General features: G+C 38.8%; 1 protein-coding gene across 27 annotated transcripts in view; it reads right to left on the reverse strand.

Annotated features, from left to right (window-relative positions):
- Window positions 1-19,108, reverse strand: part of Slmap (sarcolemma associated protein) — a 122,894-nt gene that overhangs the window by 14,824 nt on the left and 88,962 nt on the right. For 16 of the 27 annotated variants that reach the window (XM_085828452.1, XM_085828453.1, XM_085828444.1 and 13 more), the window contains 5 exons: window positions 14,493-14,552; window positions 10,869-10,949; window positions 10,625-10,684; window positions 1,636-1,758; window positions 87-161 (listed from right to left, as the gene is read on the reverse strand). In XM_085828452.1, the coding sequence (XP_085684578.1) occupies window positions 87-161; window positions 1,636-1,758; window positions 10,625-10,684; window positions 10,869-10,949; window positions 14,493-14,552 (399 nt within the window). Of the gene's footprint in view, window positions 1-86; window positions 162-1,635; window positions 1,759-10,624; window positions 10,685-10,868; window positions 10,950-14,492; window positions 14,553-14,714; window positions 14,734-19,108 lie in introns of those variants that run through there. The other 11 variants (XM_085828460.1, XM_085828461.1, XM_085828457.1 and 8 more) reach the window with 2 other exon arrangements.

Raw genomic sequence — 19,108 nt, forward strand, 5'->3', positions numbered from 1 at the left:
CTCTGAGCACTTACTTTCCATTCTTTTGCAATCGCTGAATGCAACAATAACCAAAGTTATCTAAAACACTCTTAGGTGCCCCATACCTTGAAGAACCTGTATTTGTTTAGCTGATTCCTCAACTTGATTTCGATAGGCTTTTCGTTCTTCTTCCAAAAGAGCTAAAAAGCAAAAATACAGTGTACCTAATTTTGTGAGTTAGTGAAAAAGATTCATAATTGTGCAGCTAGAAATTTCTAAAATTTGTCTTTTAAAGTTTATGGAAAGACACAAGGTTAGATGATAAGTTTTATCAGTATTAGCCAGTAAGATTTTAGAACACAAAACAATAGTAAGTAACAAATCTATAAAATCCAGTGCCAGAGTTTCTATAGACTGAATCACCAGCAAGCCTTTCTCACACACGAAAGAGCCAAATCATTGTTAGTTATTTGAGCAATGTGATAGCACACACTTACAATCCCAAATACTGGGAAGGCTAAGACAAGGAAGCTCACAAGTTCAAGACCAGCCTAGGCTCTGTTAGAGGGTTGGGACATACCTCCATGGTAGAGTACTTCCACAAAAGCCTAGGTAAAATACCTAATACCATTTTTTCTTAAATTTAGCATATTAAGGATCGGACATCATAGTGCATACTTAATCTAACCTAAGCACTGAGGTTACAGAGGCAGATAGATCTCTGTGAGTTCAAGCAAGTTGTCTATGTAGTGAGTCCCTTGCTAGCAAAGGCTATGTAGTAAGACCCTACCCATAAACAAGCAAACAAACAAATAAATAAAAGCAACAAAAACATCTACCTTCAACCTCAAAAAAACCCAAATCTTAAAAATCATACACAAAACTAAAACAACAACAACAAAAACCCCAAACACAAAATTCTTGTGTTTTCTGTCAAGCACACAGTAAATACAAAATAATGGCTGATTGCTAAAATATTTTTTCATTGTAATTAAACATTAGCCTGTATCGTATAATAGATTCAAGAGAAACAAATGCCTATATTTTAATTTCTGCAGTTCTGGGGACAAAAGCCAGGTAGGCTGACCTTCCACTGAGCTGTAGGGACCTTAAGATAAGCTCATTCACATAGGAATGTTTTTAAGAATCAGGAAAGGAAGTAGTTAGGAATTCACAGGTTCACCTTGCCATTTGAATTGTTCTGCTCAGAAAGGGCATCTTATAAAACCCAGGGAGGTCATAAGAATCCATGGTCTGGATCTTGAGCCTCTCTAAGACTTTAACTGCCTAAAGGCAGATATTGGAATGCTATGGAAGCATAAGCCTGGTCCCCAAGTGGACAAGATAAAAAAGATTGTTTGTTTTCTTTTGAGGGCATCTAACTACCCAGGCTGGCCTCAAACTTACACTCTTGTTTCCTCTGCTTGGCTTAGAAGATTCCATATCCTCAACCTTGTCTGAAACCTTCCTGCTAAATAACCACCCCTCAAATGTGAGCACTAACTCTAGGAATAACTCAATTTTCAGGGTTCTCTCCCCCAACGAGGCTTGTGTTACACTGGTTGATGGAGCATCTAACATCCAAACACAGGCCTCTGGGCTCTGAGCTCTGTGCTGTCACATCACACTGCTGCCTCCACAGGACCCCAGGGAGTGCAGGGATCTTCATCTCACCTTGAAGTTCAAAGCATTTTTGTTTACTTGTTCTAGCTAGCTCCTGGGCTTCCACCAATTCTTTGCGAAGATGCTGAATGTCTTGTTTGGCCTCAGTTTCTGACTGGGTACCCTGTAAGTCATCTGACAAAAACATGTTGATTTTAAAAGCAAGTGTTAGTACTGAACTATAATCTCTATAACTAAAGTCTGGCACTCTTTTTCATGTTTAGACATACATAGCTTGTAATATAGCACAATTGAGTTAAATAAAACTTAGAAGCAAATTAGGGTAAGCACATTAGTTATTTTTACCTTGAACAACAAGAGTTAACACAGATACTAGTACTACTATAAAATATAGACAATAACATACATATTAATGTACAGCTCCTGTAAACTTGAAATTCAGTAAGACAGGCACAACACTTTTTCCATCAATTTTCAAATTATATTCATTTTTACTACAGTTATATCTTATTATTATTATTATAGTATATATTATTATTATATCATATTCATTTTTACTATTGGGTGTGTGTATGTGCATGTGTGCACGTGTGTGTGACATGCATGCCACAGTACATATGTAGAGATCAGAAGAGAACACAAGGAAATTGTCTCTTTCTCTCTACCATGGGGGTCCCAAGGATTGAACTCAACCCAGGTTATCAGGCTTGGCAGAGAATGCCTAATTTAACAGATTATCCCTCTTTCCAGCTCCTTCTCCATCAATTTTGAAATTTAAGAATAAGACAGGAACTTAAATAAAAATGGAAAGAAGGGAAGGGAAGGGAAGGGAAGGGAAGGGAAGGGAAGGGAAGGGAAGGGAAGGGAAGGGAAGGGAAGGGAAGGGAAGGGAAGGGAAGGGAAGGGAAGGGAAGGGAAGGGAAGGGAAGGGAAGGGAAGGGAAGGGAAGGGAAGGGAAGGGACATGCACACTTGCGCACACACGTGCACACAGTCAAACAAATCTTTAAAAATACTTTGGCTATTGAACACTAACTAACATCATCTAGAAAGTCATATTTTTATACTGTATTTTGTATTCTTTCGCTTACACAGTGAGATCTAGAATAGCTTGGGTTATAGGGTGAAATTTTGTAACAAAAAGAAAAAAATAAAATAAAGATTCTTTTTTAATTTAAAGATTCTTACTACAATAGAAACATGCAGTTATAGTTTAATTTTTAAAAATTCAAAAAATACTGTTAATTATAAAAACACAATAAAAACTAGACTGGATGTTCCACTGTACCTAATTTGTACCCAACCGCACAACAGATACATATATGCACTGAATTATTAATTCAATAAGAGCCAAGACAACAAATATGTAAGAAACGATAGTTATGAAATCATTCTTGACCTCTACTGTAGCAACAACTAATTGAGTAAAAATAATCAGCATATGCTAAAACATAAATAGGAACAAGTCTGAGGTCTAATGGAACGTGTATGTAGTCATAGACAATTCTCCACAAAAATAGAAAATTCAGTAACTTACAAAAAGTTACAAGGCAAGGAGAAGCCAAGGAGGCCAACACCTTAATTAGTCAAAGTTAATGTCACCAACAACAGAGCAATGCACTATGAGGCACCTTCTGACATGGTATTTCTGTAAAGTATACACAGTTCGAACCTAGTCACAAGGAGGCATTAGACACATCCAACCTGAGAGACATTTTAATTGTTCCATGTTGTTCAAGACTGTTAAAGACATGAGACTAAAGGAGACTAAAGAACCATGACAAAGGCAGTCATGACCCAGGACATTCCTGAGACAACTGGAAAATGAGAATGAAATCGGCAGACTCAAGCACAGTAACATAGCAGGGTTAGCTTCTTAATTCCGAGACTGATGTAAGAGTCATGTGGGAGGAGCTGGATATGCGGGGCAAAGTATTCAGGAATAAAGGTTATCCTGTCTGTGATTCTGAAAGATCCACAGTAAAAGATGAAAGACAGGAGGAAGGAGAGGAAAAATAAGGATGAAAAATTGATAAAGTGAGGAATATGGGTTCAGTGCTGACATGTGGAGAATCTGAATGAAGAATATACAGGATTCTTAATCCTAATGCTGCAACTTTTCTATAGGTCAGAAATTATTAAATTATTAAAAAATTAAAAGAAATAGTCAGCCTAACATACATTTAAATACAGGAAATATGGTAGAGCACTAAATCTAGGAAGTCGGCATATATAGGGGGGTTTTGTTTTCTTCAACTTTTACCATGTTTGTATTTTTTAAAATAATTTAAAAAAAAATCTCTTAAAGTAACCAATCCTAATGCCACTATCTTAGGACAAGTTCAATCCTTTCTGACTAAATTCTGTCAACTTATCCCCCCACCCCTTCTGTGTTTATCCTTACAAGCAGGAAGGCTGTCTTGCTTTAGGGTTTCCTCATAAATGAGGAGCCCACCTTGAAAGCCTACACACAAACAATTCCCATCCCACAGAACATCTCCCGTGACAGGCCATGCCCTGAAACAAAACTAACACAGCATTGCACTGTCCAATGTGGGCTTATTATGCCAAGTAAGCACATGTTAAAGGAGAAAATATAATAAATGCCATAATGAACTGTGCTCATACAAAGGAGCACTATTTGTAAATTAGTTCTCTGAACCATAAAAAAGGACCAACAAATTTAATTACAAAAAGAAAAAAGATGATATGCATCAAATCATATAAACATGAACTCTAGAATAGTATTACTACTGACTAAAAATCTTGGCAAGTTTGGTGCAATAAACACAAACGACCAGATTCAAACTAACCACATTGTTAGTGTGCAGATCATCCTTCTAAACAATCAAGAGCCAATTTTTATCAAAGACTAATGAGAAACATTTTTATGCTGAGGCTGATTAAACGCTGTTTTCCACAAGGTTTCGTGGGAAAGTACTTCATTAGTTTAATAAGTCTACTCTGATGGTGCCACACTTTTTTCCTTAAAATGGTGTTTTTAATCAACCCGCTTCACAACCTTGGAAGAGTCTGGTGCTGAGTATTATACAAGGGGAAGCCTTCCCAGCCTGACTCATTTTCCTTATCTTTTCTTCTGTGGCTGAGTCTTATCTAAGGTTAGACTGGCCTCAGATGAACTTGCAGTATTGTCTCAACCTTCCAAGTAACTAGGGTTAAAAGCATGTACCACAACACCTAAGCCCATTTTATTTAGCTGTACAAGTCAAACTGAAATAAATATTATTGAGGAATTATGCCTTTCTAGCATTTGGAAGGCTGAGGCAGGAGGATCTCGTGGTCTGAGACCTTAAAAAACAAGTTTTACTCTTAACACTACTTGCATATCTTTAGAGCTTTCTATGACTGTGTTACTAAAAAACCAAAATCATGTACAGTATGGGCCTCAGAAATACTATCATCTTACATGCGCATAGAAGCCCAAACTATGACACTGGGGTCAGAAAAGAGGGCCAGAGCCCAGCTTCTCAGTCCAAGGCTAGATTCCACAAATTCAAATTGCATGAACCAACTAAATTCACAGGCATTAGCCTACAGAAAAACTACATATATCCTGAATTAAATTTGGTTTTACCAAAGTATGTTCCGAATTGAGACTCAGACCCTTTTAGTATATACCTGGTTGAAAATTCCAACCATCTTAGAAAAGGGCCCATCAGAACATTCTCTGTGCTTCATTTCCCTACAACACACTATCACATCAGCTGAGGGGTGCATCCTCTTTCCACCACCATCAATTCCCCTTTTTCATAAGTTTGATGGGCAGTTGTAGGCTTAGTCTGTAAACCAAATCGTCTCTCATACCAATGTTGACATGTGGGACAGCCTCAGGTGGCTGCCTAACTGCAAATTTAGCTTTGGCAGTGACCCCTTAGAGCTGACTTTTCAACCCCTTGCCTCTCCTGATCAGCCAGATTCCCTGCTGACAGTTGGTTCCTTTGCCAGCTCTTTGGTCATTCTCATGTTTTTGTTTGTTTTGTTTTTGTCTAGTAATTTCTACTTTCAGCAGCATCCACACTCATGCAGAAAATTCCTAAACTGAGCTACTTCTGCCTGACCACATTTGCCCTCCAGAGCCTGTGCCCTTGCATGCATGACTGACAGATGTTACTCCTATCACTACATAAGGGTCATTTCTTTGAGAAATGCACATGGCCCTTTCTCTTCTTTGGCATACCCACATGTACTTTTAACCATCTTTGGGAATCCCATCCAGACTACTGCTCCACCCCGGTTCCCGACCAAAGTTGCCACCACACTCATTTGCATGACATACTCCTCCCCCACTAAGACTGCAATCACAAGCAGGCGTGGTGGCAAACCTGAAATCCCAGCAGTTAGGAAGTAGAAGCAGCAAGAAGGAATTCAAGTACTTAGGAATTCCAAAGCCAGCCTAAGCTTCACAAATCTGTTTCAAAATTGAGAACAAAACAAAGAAAGGATGAAGAGAAAGAAATGATGGAGCTGTAGTTTTTGGCTGTATGTGCCAGAAGTCTCTAGTCTCTGTTCTAAACTCTCAGCCTACCATAAGCATGTAAAACCAGGACATTTTCTCTCGTTATAACATCCTTTCAACCATTCGAAGCCAAGCTCGAGTTCATGCTTTTCTCTCTCTCCTTTAGTATGGCATGCATGCATCATAGGATATGCTTTTAAAGTCATCACAAATGATCTTCCTTTCAAGAGGCTCCAACTGACTTTCTAGCATCACAACCAAACCAACCAAATAAACAAACAAAACCCCAACTGGCTTATCACCTACCCTTCTCTGTCTTCAAAATGGCAAAAGGAAGCAAACACTTTTGTGGGATCTTTTAAGAACCACTGTAAAATACTTAAGAGAAATAACAGTAGAGTCATGAATTTTAAGGCTTATCAGACTCACAGCTCCCAGAGCAGGAGGCCTGACAAACTGTGCCGAGGCTACGTGGAAGGAGCTCCTACGAACAGGCACTAGAAGAACACGGAACCAGAAGTGAGGAGCTGTGGCAAGTACCTCTACTAGCAGTTAGCAGGGAGACTATGAGTAAAGGCACGAATGGACTGCACTAAACATCAGTAGGCCACATCAGAAGAGGGCATGAAGGGAGACTTGTGGCAGTGACTAGCCGTTTCATTTTGGTACAACAAGTTGTCTGGTCAGAGGGTCTACTGTCTGATTGGGGAAAATGTTGAGGAACTAGGAAAATATGAACTCCCAAATTTTACAATATCCTTGTTTATTGCCAATTTGACTAGAAACTCTATATCCCAAATATACATAAGAGTCTTTGAAACTATTCTAAGTTCTCTAAATCTTTACATTAGATGTTATTTAGGCAAAAGGCTTTCTGTTTTTTTTGTTTGTTTGTTTGTTTGGTTTGGTTTGTTTTGTTTTTGGTTTTTTGAGACAGGGTTTCTCTGTGTAGCCCTGGCTGTCCTGGAACTGACTCTGTAGACCAGGCTGGCCTCGAACTTAGAAATCCACCTGCCTCTGCCTCCCAAGTGCTGGGATTACAGGCGTGCGCCACCACTGCCCGGCTGGAAATGCATAATATTCTTACAAAGGAATAATAACAACAACAACCATTTAAAGTAATGGTGATTATTTCAACTCTTATAAAATCCACCATCCTAATCAAGCATAGAATGACTTAATACTCTATTTTCTCTTTTTAAATATTCATTTATTTTATTATGTATTTGAGTGTTTTCCTGCTTGTATACCTAGTGCCGATGGAAGTCAGAAGGGTGTTGGGTCTCCTTAAAGTAGAGCTATGGATGGCTGTTCACAACTATGTGTGTGCTGAAAACCAAACTCAGGTCCTCCAGAGCAACAAATGCTCTTAGCCACTGAGCCACTGCTCTAGACTCTTAACTCTGATCTTAGAAATCAAGCTGCAAGGTGATGGAAGATGGCTCAGCAGTCACAGTGTATTCTGCTTAGACACTACCAAAGCTCAGGTCCTGCCATGTTGAGGTGACCCCAAATATTGTATTTTCTGGCTATGAAAACGTGTATTCTTGTGTTCTCAACTGTTATTTGTAGCCAGAACCAGGCTAGCAGGATATGTATGTGTTACTTACTTCTTCACCTGCCTTTAAAAGAAAGGTAAGCAGCCATGGGTAAGGTGACCTTCCCCATGTAGATTCCCAAGCCAACTGTTTGAATGAGTTGGCAGCCTGAGATGCTGCAAGAAGTATAGGCAAAACGTCCTGGCAGGCAGAGATCCTGAGAAAGGCAAGAGATCTGGGAAGCAGGCAGTGAGAACCACATGGAGTGATGAAGATAGTTGGGTTGAGTTAGAGGCTACCTGAGAGACTGCCTCAGCCAAAGGCCAATGCCTTAAACAGATGTCTCCATGTCCTAATTACTAAACTTCAAGCATTATCTACGAAAGCCCAGCAATACTAGCACTCCACAACAGCCAGCTCTCAGTTCCTGTGCCTCTACCTCCAGAGACTCTGATAACCTCATCTGGCCTAGCTTCCATGTGTACTTTCTCTTGTGTGCACATACCTTTACATAGACATATACACATACTTAATGAAAAAAAATAAAATAAACCTAAAAGTAACTTTAAAAAAATCATGTTGTAAAATCTTTCTATTTCACTGAGAGGTAGACAGGCCTCTAACATTGCCTGTCCTGCTCTCCCAGATGTTGATATTACAGGCATAAGCCACCACACCCAGCTTCAAAATCTCTGAACAGCTGTTGTGGAGAATACTGTTCTTTGGGGGCTGGAAAGATGGCTCAGAGGTTAAGAGCAGTGGCTGCTCTTTAGAGATCCAGAGTTCACTTCCCAGCAACCACAAAGTGGCTCACAACCATCTATAATGAGATCTTGTGCCCTCTTCTGGCCTGCAGGCATACATACAGGCATAAGGTTATAGACATAATAAATAAATCTAAAAAAAGAAAAAGTACTATTCATTAACAAAAGTTAGCCATCATACAGAAATGTAAGCAGGGAGGGAAAAATGGAAAAGGGGAGGGAGGGAGGGAGGGAGGGAGAGAGAGAGACAGAGAGAGAGAGAGAGAGAGAGAGTATGTGTATTTGTGTGTTTGTGCACATAAATGTGCATGGTACATGGGTATATTTGTGTCCATACATATATACGCATGTGTTGATGTATGCATACATGCATATACTTGGGAGTAGAGAGGCTAGAGGGCAATGTTAAGCATCTTTATTCCTACACAATTAAAAATAAAATATATAAATAAAAGCATTAATAGCTGTTAAATATAATTAACACAATCACAATGCTACCTAAAAATTAATCAGAATTTAGCTAACAAGAATATCTGGCAGATTTATGCAACACAAAGACCACATAAGCCACTACTTTTATGAGTGTTTATTACTCAACTTTCTCCTCTCTTATTTTTTCATGTTCCCATAAAGCAGTGGGGTTCTCGTCCCCTCTCTCTTGTACCAGGTCTTGTCTGTTTAGCAGAGCTCCCTCTCCCAATCCCAGCCTGTCCATCTGCTTGTTCTTTTGTTTTACAATGCTGGGACTCAAGCCTAGGGTCTTACAGTGACTCACAACCTCATCCCTTTTCCCAGTATCTATAACATCTTATATAATAACCGTTTTGCATTTCTGTGACGATTTCTAAGCTGTGCAAACATTAGTTTATTTTAGTTACCATGACATGAAAGAACTCATGCCTTCTCAACACCAAGAGTCACTTAGGAGCAGTACAGATCAATAAATAAAGAAAACCGTGATCAGACTGAAGGACGCATTGGCTGCTTAGGTCAACAACCTTCAGGAACTTCCCTGGGATGTGGAGTTCAGTCAAAGCTGCTTCCAGGAGCCATGTGATTTTCAGGGTCCATGGAGAAAGACAAGGAGAGTAAGGATGCCCAGATGAAGGAACACTGAGAGACTCTGAGAAAACTCACTCTTGCCCTGGTTACACAACTAGGCAGCAGCAGGGCCAGGCAGGGTGAATCAAGCCCACTTCCTCATATCTCAAAATTCAGAATCTGTCTATGATGCCCCTTACCACTCCCATGGAACAATAGGTACACACACACAAAGAAACTTCCACAGGCTGCCGTTGTTGATTCACCCAGAGAGCTTCCTGTTGTGTTAGCTCACCATTCCCCACATATTCAACTGGGGACTGACACTTCCTTGTGGAAAGTGAAGTGATGAAAAACCGTAAATGCTGATTATCAAAGATTTATCAATAAGTCTTCCCCAAGACACTTCACTGAGAAATACTTGTGTAAATAACTGTTACTTCCTATCCACTGTATTCTAAAAGAGTAACTACCAAGAAATAAACATACTTCCTTTTTAGGGGTGAGACAAGAAAAAAAGAGGCTTATCACAAAATTTCTCAGCTCAGTGAGAGGGGCAGACTTAGTCTCTGTGGATAAGGCCCTAATTGGTTATCTAATTACTAAGTCTTCAGCTCTGAAACCACACATATACAGGCCACACTCAACAGACTGTGCAGTTTGTATTCGTGTATTTATGCATATGCACATAATAATAGTAAGGAAAGAAAAAGCGGCCATGAATTTGAGAGAGAATGGATGGAGCAAGGAAAGAGAAGGAGGGAGAAAAGATGTAACTGGAAAAAAATCTTGGCCCCAAACTTCTCAAAGAGCCTTAAGAACAAGATCATTATTGGGAAACAGAACGTTAAAATCTTAGGACTTCTAGCACATGACAGCAGAAATGATATGGTTCTTTCTAGAAAGCTAAGTGTTTTCACCTTACCCTTATTATGTTAACAGTACAAACAAGCTTCTATTAAAAATGAGGAAAACACACACAAATGCACTTCAGGTTTGGCCACGTGCTGCTCTATCCTCACTGCACCACGTCACTCTGTAACCACTCTGTCAGCTAATTATTTTTGGCAAGCAATGGGTACCAACACTTTAAATGTGCGTTCCTCCCACCTTTTAAACCAGTGAACTAAATAGAAAGCTGCACATATACACGAAACATTTTGTGGCAAAAGGAGAATCTAATATCCTGGTTTAAACTGTTATGGAAACAGGTTAAAATACCTTTTAATAGAGACACCTTAGCAAGGGGTTCATTTAGGTCTTGCTCATCCATCTGGGCGTCTATAAGGAGGAAAAAGAATTACAAAGTTTTAAAACCTGCCAACACATTATTATCATAATAAACAAATATCCGAGATTTTACAGAGGGATCGTTAAATACAAGCGCTGAGGTTTCCATACTCATTACCCAACTAAGCTGAGTCACGAAGAGCTGCTCGGGTTGTGAGCACTGGTGCACACTCACCTGTGGTGTCGTCGCTGCTTTTTTCCTTGCTTGGACTCAGCGTATCTGATAAGTCAGATTCCTTTGCTTTTGCCTGATTTTCTATTAGGAAAAACACAAAAGTCAAAACGTTATTATAATTCAACACCTTCTACTAAGAAAATCGCTTTAAAGGATCAAATCTATGTCTATGCAAAATAGTGTTAAAAATCAACTGAGATCACTGAATCTCTTTGTTCTTCACCACCCGACTCAATGCTGATTACTTCTGAGAGCGCAGAGAAAATCCAAATGTGGATCCTGCTTGCTATGCAGAGGGTTAGGGCTCTTATTCAAGTCTGTCCACTTATCAGCTGGAACAAAAATACAGCAATCAGGGAGGCACAACAAATGCAACAAAACTCCCAGAGCAATGCTGCCGTTGCCTGAAGATAATCAAAGGAAAAGGCACATTACATATTACAGCCTGAAGCTTGCCTTAGGGTAGAGTCAGAAAATCACCTGAAAATGTATAAAAGTACCAGTTTAGATGAGCAGCCCCCTTTTTAAAGAAAACTCAGATTACAACAAGAAGGGAACCTGCTTTCAAGGTGTTTTTGAGAACTACCATGCCATATCAGACATTCTAGGCTACTGTTCTCAAAGCAACGGTTGACTAAAGATGGTGAGTGACTAAATCCCAGTCAGGGCCTGTAACCGCGCACCTATGGATTCTATGGCATTCTTTGGGACAGGGTATATGGAGAAAGCCATTCTCCAACCGAAACTCTATAGAATCACATGTAGGCTTCAGTTAAGCTGCAGATAGAAGAATTTAACCACACTCTTATCCCTGTATTGACTGATCCCCACGAGAGTTCAGTTAGGCAGGCTTCTTTGGACGGTTATGCATAAGAACTCATTGTAGACTGCAATTCTTTGCTTGAGTCTATGTTCCTCAACAACCATTTTCTCTATCTGGCCTATTTATGCTGCAAAGTATCACTTTTACTACACTGCTGCTGAGGAAACATTTATTTCCCTAGTATATGACTTTTTTTATTATATCGTTTCTGTTACTGCTTTTCTTTTTCCCCTGTTGACCATATTCTGCTGTCTCAGGGTATACAGATGCTATTTCTCTAGTGAGAAAAATCATACTCATTAGGGGATTACTATCTTCGTAAATAATCATGACATTTATCTGACTGCACCATTTGTGACGATATATATCAAAATTTAAAATATGCAAAACCATGGACTAGAGTGATGACTCAGCAGTTAAGAACAATCCCTATTCTTCAGGTAACCCTCATATGGTTCCAGAATCCAGAGTGGCGCACAACTCACTGTAGCGCTAGGTCCTGGGAATCCAACACTACTACTCGCCTCTGTGGGCACCAATACATATACGGCGCATATACATTCATGCAGAGTAATACTCATACATATAAAATTAATAAATCTAATAAATAAATAAAGTTTGTGCGCCCACTTTTACTTTCCTCTAAGGAAGTAGTTAAATATGTGAAATATGACATAACGATGCTTACTACAGCACCATCATTATGGAAAAATGAAATGTGTATTGAACATATTGAAGATACATATAATATTACTGACTGAAACTTAAAGACAGTAAGTATAATACATATAGATTACACTATTTGTATATTTAGAGATTGTTTCATTTACTCCCTCCCCACTTTTTTCTTTCCTAAGACCCCGTCTCCAAATCAAAGCAGCCAAGCTAACACAGCAGAAAGAGTGGGGAGACTGAGGTTGACAGTTTCCGTGAGCTGCCTGAGCACACGCAGAGAACACAAGGGCTGTGCTGCATTCCCACCTGTGTCCAAGCGTCTACAGATACGCCCTGACTTAGTCCTAACCCAGAAAGCACTCGCGAGGCCTGCTTATATGCACGAGCGTGAAGCCTTCAGAGGAGCTGATAACTCCTAGCAACTGTTATTTTCAATGGAGTAATGAAAAATCACCATAAAATCACTAATGCAGTTTTTTAAAGACAAGTAACTGAGTCAAATTCCAAAGAAATATTTTATAGCCAGTCTGAAAACATTAAGATGTAACTTTTATGGCCACCTGGTTTGGCAGTATGAAAAGTACTAACAAGTGTTGATTAATGAAATATGAAACACGTATTATGACTCTTGGAAAATGAATTAAACTCATTTGCATGGAACTATTTGCCATAATAGGTTTAATAAATGTCTGACTGAAACAAAGAACCTTGAACATTGGTCTAGCTTGTTCCCTAAGATAAAAACACAGCCAATGTGGTCCCTCCCCATTTGTAATCTCAGCATTCAGGAAGCTAAGACAAGAGCTCAAGGTAAAACAAGGCAACACAGTAAGAGCTTGTCTCAACAAAAAACAAACCAAGAGACCCAGAAGAGGAACTGCTGAATCAAAACCGGCTCTTCAAACCTTTTTATTTGTAGTTTTTTAATCCATAATGTTGCTCACAGCTTTTTCAAAAACCTGATTTCAAGCAAATCTATTCCATAACACACTGACATACCTAGGCAGCAAGGCACTTTTGGGAAAGAAACACCAATCACCCCCACCCTCTGCCTTGCTTACAGTCTAAAGTGTTGCTTACTCAATCAACAGATTAGAATAGGAACTTAGGAGGTGAAGTAAAGGCTATTTTAAAGTCTGTTCTCATCTGTTTAATAAGACAAAATAAATTACATCTGTACTAAAAATAGTTCACTGTTCTGCAACCTAATGCCCATCAGCCAGAACAATCTTAGCATTGCATGTCTATGCATTCTTTCTCCTTATATGGCATCTACTGTGCACAAAACTCAAAATGAAAGCTACCAGACATCTGAAATAACACAATTTGTTTAAAAACATTTTAAAAAGCAACTGAACCCAATTATTCTAATAACACAGAATGTACGAAAATAAACTGTTACAAACTCTTAGCATTTGTTGTTTTAACTAACTAGGATTGTGAGGCTAGTTTTAAATTTTATTCTGGCAAAGTCTAATGAAAGTCCCACTCTAACAATGAACACATCCTGCCAGATTTATTTACCTAGTTTTCCTATGCTTAAAAGCAGCAGTAGGGTGCTTTAAATTTTAATTTTCTTCCCTAAGTTTAATTAATAATAATAACCTGTTTTGATGGTATTACTAGACTTAATTATAAAATATAACATGATTTTATATTGCTAAAAGTCATCAGTTTTGTTTTAATCAAACTAAGATAACAAAATAGAGAAATACTGAATATCATAAGGAATGTATAATAATAATATAATAGTAAATATATAGTAGTCTTCAAAATAAAATTTTAAGTATTTTTCACTCTTAAAAGATTTGCCCTGTGTTGGCTAAGACTGAGATGAAAACTGAAAACAATGTAGCAATGAGAGAAAAGGATCAACTGCAAACCTACCACAAGCATTAACCTTAAAACCACACACAAATGCCTACATTAAAAGAAACTTTCCTATTTTTTCTTAAAATAAGCATACAAATACTTTATATAATATCCGATACTGTTACTACATTGACATTTTGTAAGCTGTAAGAAATAAGCTCATGGTTAAAATACAACAACCTTGAAATTCTAAACTAACTTTCATTATCCAAAATACCTGTAAAAGCACGGGGGAGAGAAGACAGCAAACTAACCTTTTGAAAGCTTTGATTCTTCTACCACTTTGGTTAGATGCCCCTGGACCATCAGCTTCTCTGCCAAAGAAAATAAGAGTTACCACCGAAGCTCAAACAGAGCCGCATTCCCTGAGAGGAGCAGTGTAACACATTCCATGACCAAATTTAAAGACATCACTCCAGGACCAAGCTTCAACCAAAAGCTTGTACCTTGAAGAGGAAGTAGAGAGCTACACTTACTAGAACAACCACATCACTGCAGAGAACGGGGAGTAGGGAAAGAACATGCCTTCTGTTTTCATCAGACACCAGCCTATTATAAAGTCTAGACTCTTGTATGAGGAAACAAAAGAAACAACCAACAGGAAATTGTTAAGTCCTGGGAATGAAGTTGAAATAAAGGACTTTGGGAAGGCAGTTTCCTTAAAGAATAGAAACAATGCCATACCGATAGATAATTTCCTATTGATAGAATTCAGAAGAGAGTCTACAAAATATATAATCAAGAAAATGGATGATTTTAGAAGAGCTAGCTATTTAAAAGAAATGATAGGATTGTTTTTAGCATTTAATAAGAAAAAATATATCTGTACAGTTTACTTGAAGTCACTCAGTATTTTGGGACTTTATAAATCCTTTTTATTTACTAAATGTTTTTTTACTTTTCAGTCTAAGTTCTTACAGAAATGCAATTCCTGATATTGTCACACATATCTCCATCTCTCCCTTTCCTCATGTGTTGTCTTGTCTGTTTGTTTAAAGACGGTCTCATATGTAGCCCAGACTGGCCTTCCATTTTCAGACCCTCCTGCCTCGACCTTCCTCCTGCCTGTACTCACTTCACCTTACCACACCTGGCTTTCTCAGCTTTTTAGTTTTACTACCTCAGTCTCAACTGTAGCCTGCACTGTGCCCTGGCTGTGGATCCTCAAAAATCTCTCTCTTGTTTTATTCTCTCTTTTTATTATTGTAACATAACTTCTGACCTTCTCATGAAAGGAATGGACAGAGGGTAAATGACTTGTAACTCTTTCCTCTGACTACGCTCAAGTTCTACTAACACTTTTTATCTGGCAGTTTAAACTAGGCCCACAATGCTATAGGAAATAATTTTCCTTCAAAGTTTTAGAAGCACTGTGCTCTGCTGGTTCCTAGCTTCGGACCTAGGTGAGCCCAATGAAGATTCTTCATAGGTGGTAAGGATTTCTAGAGCTTACAATAATTGATCTGCCATTCCTTTCTGAGTACATGGGGTGACACTCAATTCCATGGCACAAGCCAGGGCCAAAGCTCCTAAAGAAGATAGAGGTTCACAGCCCCTACACTACAGAAACTTAAGCATCATCTTTTGAGATGGCAACATCATGGTAAGACAATTAACATTATAGACCCTGAGTGATGATGTGGCACAAAGTGCTCTCCTCGTGACAGACAAGTAGCATGGATGAGAAATAAATGCTTGACAGACTAAGCCAGTAAGAATCCAGATATTGCACAGTGGTTAAGAGCAACTGCTCTCAGAGGAGCTGAACTTCCGTCCCAGCATCAATATGGTGGTGTAACTTCAGTCCTAAGGGATCTGACACACTCTTCTGGCCTCCATGGGCACCAGACACACACACAGTACAAATACATATATATGGGCAAAATAATCACATATACAAAATAAAAAAATAAATCTAAAAAAGTAAGTACAGGAATACAGAATTTAGAAAGTAGGAGGGAGAGACAAAAAAATTACTTCAACGTTTATTTACTGCCATTTTATAATTTTGCTTACTGACCCTTAGAGCTATTAAATTCCCCTGTTCCATTCCAGCCCCACACTGGAGAATGCAGGGTACTGTACTGCTGGGCAGTATGCCCAACCCTATTATTTTTGTACTCCCCTCCACCCATCCTCTCTCAACTAAAACTCACATAGACCACCCATTTTAAAGGAACAACTCAGTAATCATTACTACAGTCATAACACCTAAAACATTTTCACCACCCCAAAAGAAGCCAAAGAAACATTAAGCATTTATTCCCCTCCCTCCCTCCCTCTCTGGCCCTGGCAGGTTATGACCTGTTTCCTATTGCTTGATTTATTTGCCCTGTATGGATCATAGAAATGGAACAACAGAGTGTGTGCCTTGGTTTCTGGTTTAGCCTGTGATATTTTAAGACACAAGTCCATGAACATTCAGTGTATCTTCTTAATTTACAGCATAGAATCTCAATACCTTTCACTAGGGCACTGTCTTACATTCTGTTTTATTCATAAGTATATTCTCTGTGTGTATGTGTGTCCACGCCCTTCCACACATTCCATTTTTCTCACTTCTCACAGCTAAACTTATTATTCTCATGATAATTCCTTATTTTAAAACATTTACTTTAAAAAAATTTTCAGCTGCAACATAAATACATAGCCAGATACATTTTAAGCCGGGCGTGGTGGCGCACGCCTTTAATCCCAGCACTCGGGAGGCAGAGGCAGGCGGATTTCTGAGTTCGAGGCCAGCCTGGGCTACAGAGTGAGTTCCAGGACAGCCACGACTACACAGAGAAACCCTGTCTCGAAAAACAAAAAACAAACAAACAAACAAACAAATATATATATATATATATATTAAAAAAATTTTACTCAAAATTCTTATCATTTCATTTTCTAGAATATTTACTTTTTAAAAACCTTTGTACTGATTTTAAAAACTTTAGTATCATACTCTTGCCTGTCAATAATTTTAATAACTTGGGTTGCACCTTTTAAGAGACAATATAATGCTTCTTATTTTATTTATAAAATATCTAATTTTCTGAAAAAATTAATTACATTTCTTACAAGCTTTCCTCTTCTTCCTACATTTCCCTGTCTCTTCCCTGGTTCATAAGCCCTGTTTTTCTTATACTCAAACCTGCCCAAGTTCTAGACGCACTTACGGGGCACAGCAGCTCAGGAGACAGTGAGTAGCAGCTCCTGAATGGACCAGGGTAAAGAAAATAAGGCACAGACTAGTCTTAGGTAAACCCACACCCTTGCTTAAAGTACCACATGGATTCCCCCGGTCCTGAGCACCTTCGGTATCGAGCTGTCGATTTAAAATTTACCCCTCTACCCCCTGTAGAGTAAGAAACAGAAGAGAATTCAAATCTCTCACACCTGATTAATTTTTTTGGAATATTCCAAAATTTTGTTGACACCTATGACTTGCTAAAGACTCCCCCACCCCCTTGTCCTTGTGACCTAAATCTTTTGTTATAAATGGATTCACTAATTGTATTAATCAAAAGCTTTCAACTGCCTTTTAAAAGCTATGTCTTTTACTTCTGGGACTGCCCATTCACTTCCTATGCCTACCCACTCCTTTCTTAGCCTTTCATTGACTTTTTCTCCATGAGAATATAATTTAAATATGTGTATTTGGCATTCAAGATTTTTGCTAATGGCAATAACATCTGCAACTAAACTATTTTTAATGCTGATGGCAAGTCATATTCTCTCTTAGTTTCCAGAACTCTATTCTCTAACTGCTTTCTAGGTATCTTCATCCAGAATCCCACAGGGACTTAAATCTCATTGTGGCTAAAGCTGAGTTTCTAGTTTCTTCCTTTCTCCTAAAGGACTCCTGTTGGTGTCCTTCCTCTCTTGCTCCACTATTCTTTATTCAAATCTCTTTGACAGGATGCTGCAGCTGTCCATTACCTCCACTTTCCTCAATTCACTATAAACTACTTATGGGAATATAAGGAGTCCTTCGAATATTACTGTGCACCAGGATAACAAAGACGTGATAACGAGGAAATTGATTTAACGAGAATGTGCCTACACAAATATGACCTAGGCCTCATATCTGTCTGGTTATCAACTCTTCTGGTCTTTCTCAACTACAACGATTGTCTTAAACATCAAAAACTCAGCCAGGTAGTGGTAGGTCACACTTTTAATGCCAGAACTCAGAGAGGCAGAGGCAGGCCATCTCTAAGTTAGAGGCCAGCCTGAAGTTGCTCTCAACTTCCAAGAAACCAGGGCTACACAGAAAAACTCTTGTCATGAAAACCATAAATGGAGGGGGGGGTCATATTAGAATATATTGCTCAAAACTTTCCCTTTCATTTTGAGAAAGTGAAAAACAAAGCAAACAAAACATAAAACCTCCAACAACACAGAAGCTCCATTGCAATACCTACAATCTACAGAGAGAAGAACAGCTTATGGCCTACTTCCCCTACCCCTCATCAGAGACTGGAAGAAAGAACTTCCATGTAACAGAAGATCCTTTAGATCTTGAAGGAGTTATCTGACTTGCCACAATTGAAAGAGATACAAGAGAGGGCTTTCTTTAAAAAACCAAACCAATCCAAACCAAACCAAACCAAACCAAAGCAATCCAACCCAACCCAATCCATGGTTGGTTTGTTTGCTATACTTTAAGTATTACTCTAGAGTGGGGATTATTACCATGCTCTTGTTCCTTCTTGTTTACTTGAGGCAGGGTCTTATCACTCGGCCGTGTTGTCTAGCTCTAGCAACCCTCTTATCTCAGCCTGCTCACTGCTCAGATTACAAGCATGTGCCACCTCATCTGGAGAGTGCCACACTTAGTCATGTGTATTTATTGTGAGGGCATTGCCCAGTCAAAGAACAGATC

Source organism: Mus caroli, unplaced genomic scaffold, assembly GCF_978045245.1.
Source record: "Mus caroli unplaced genomic scaffold, Mus_caroli_1 scaffold_12, whole genome shotgun sequence".
Classification (NCBI taxonomy): Eukaryota; Metazoa; Chordata; class Mammalia; order Rodentia; family Muridae; genus Mus; species Mus caroli.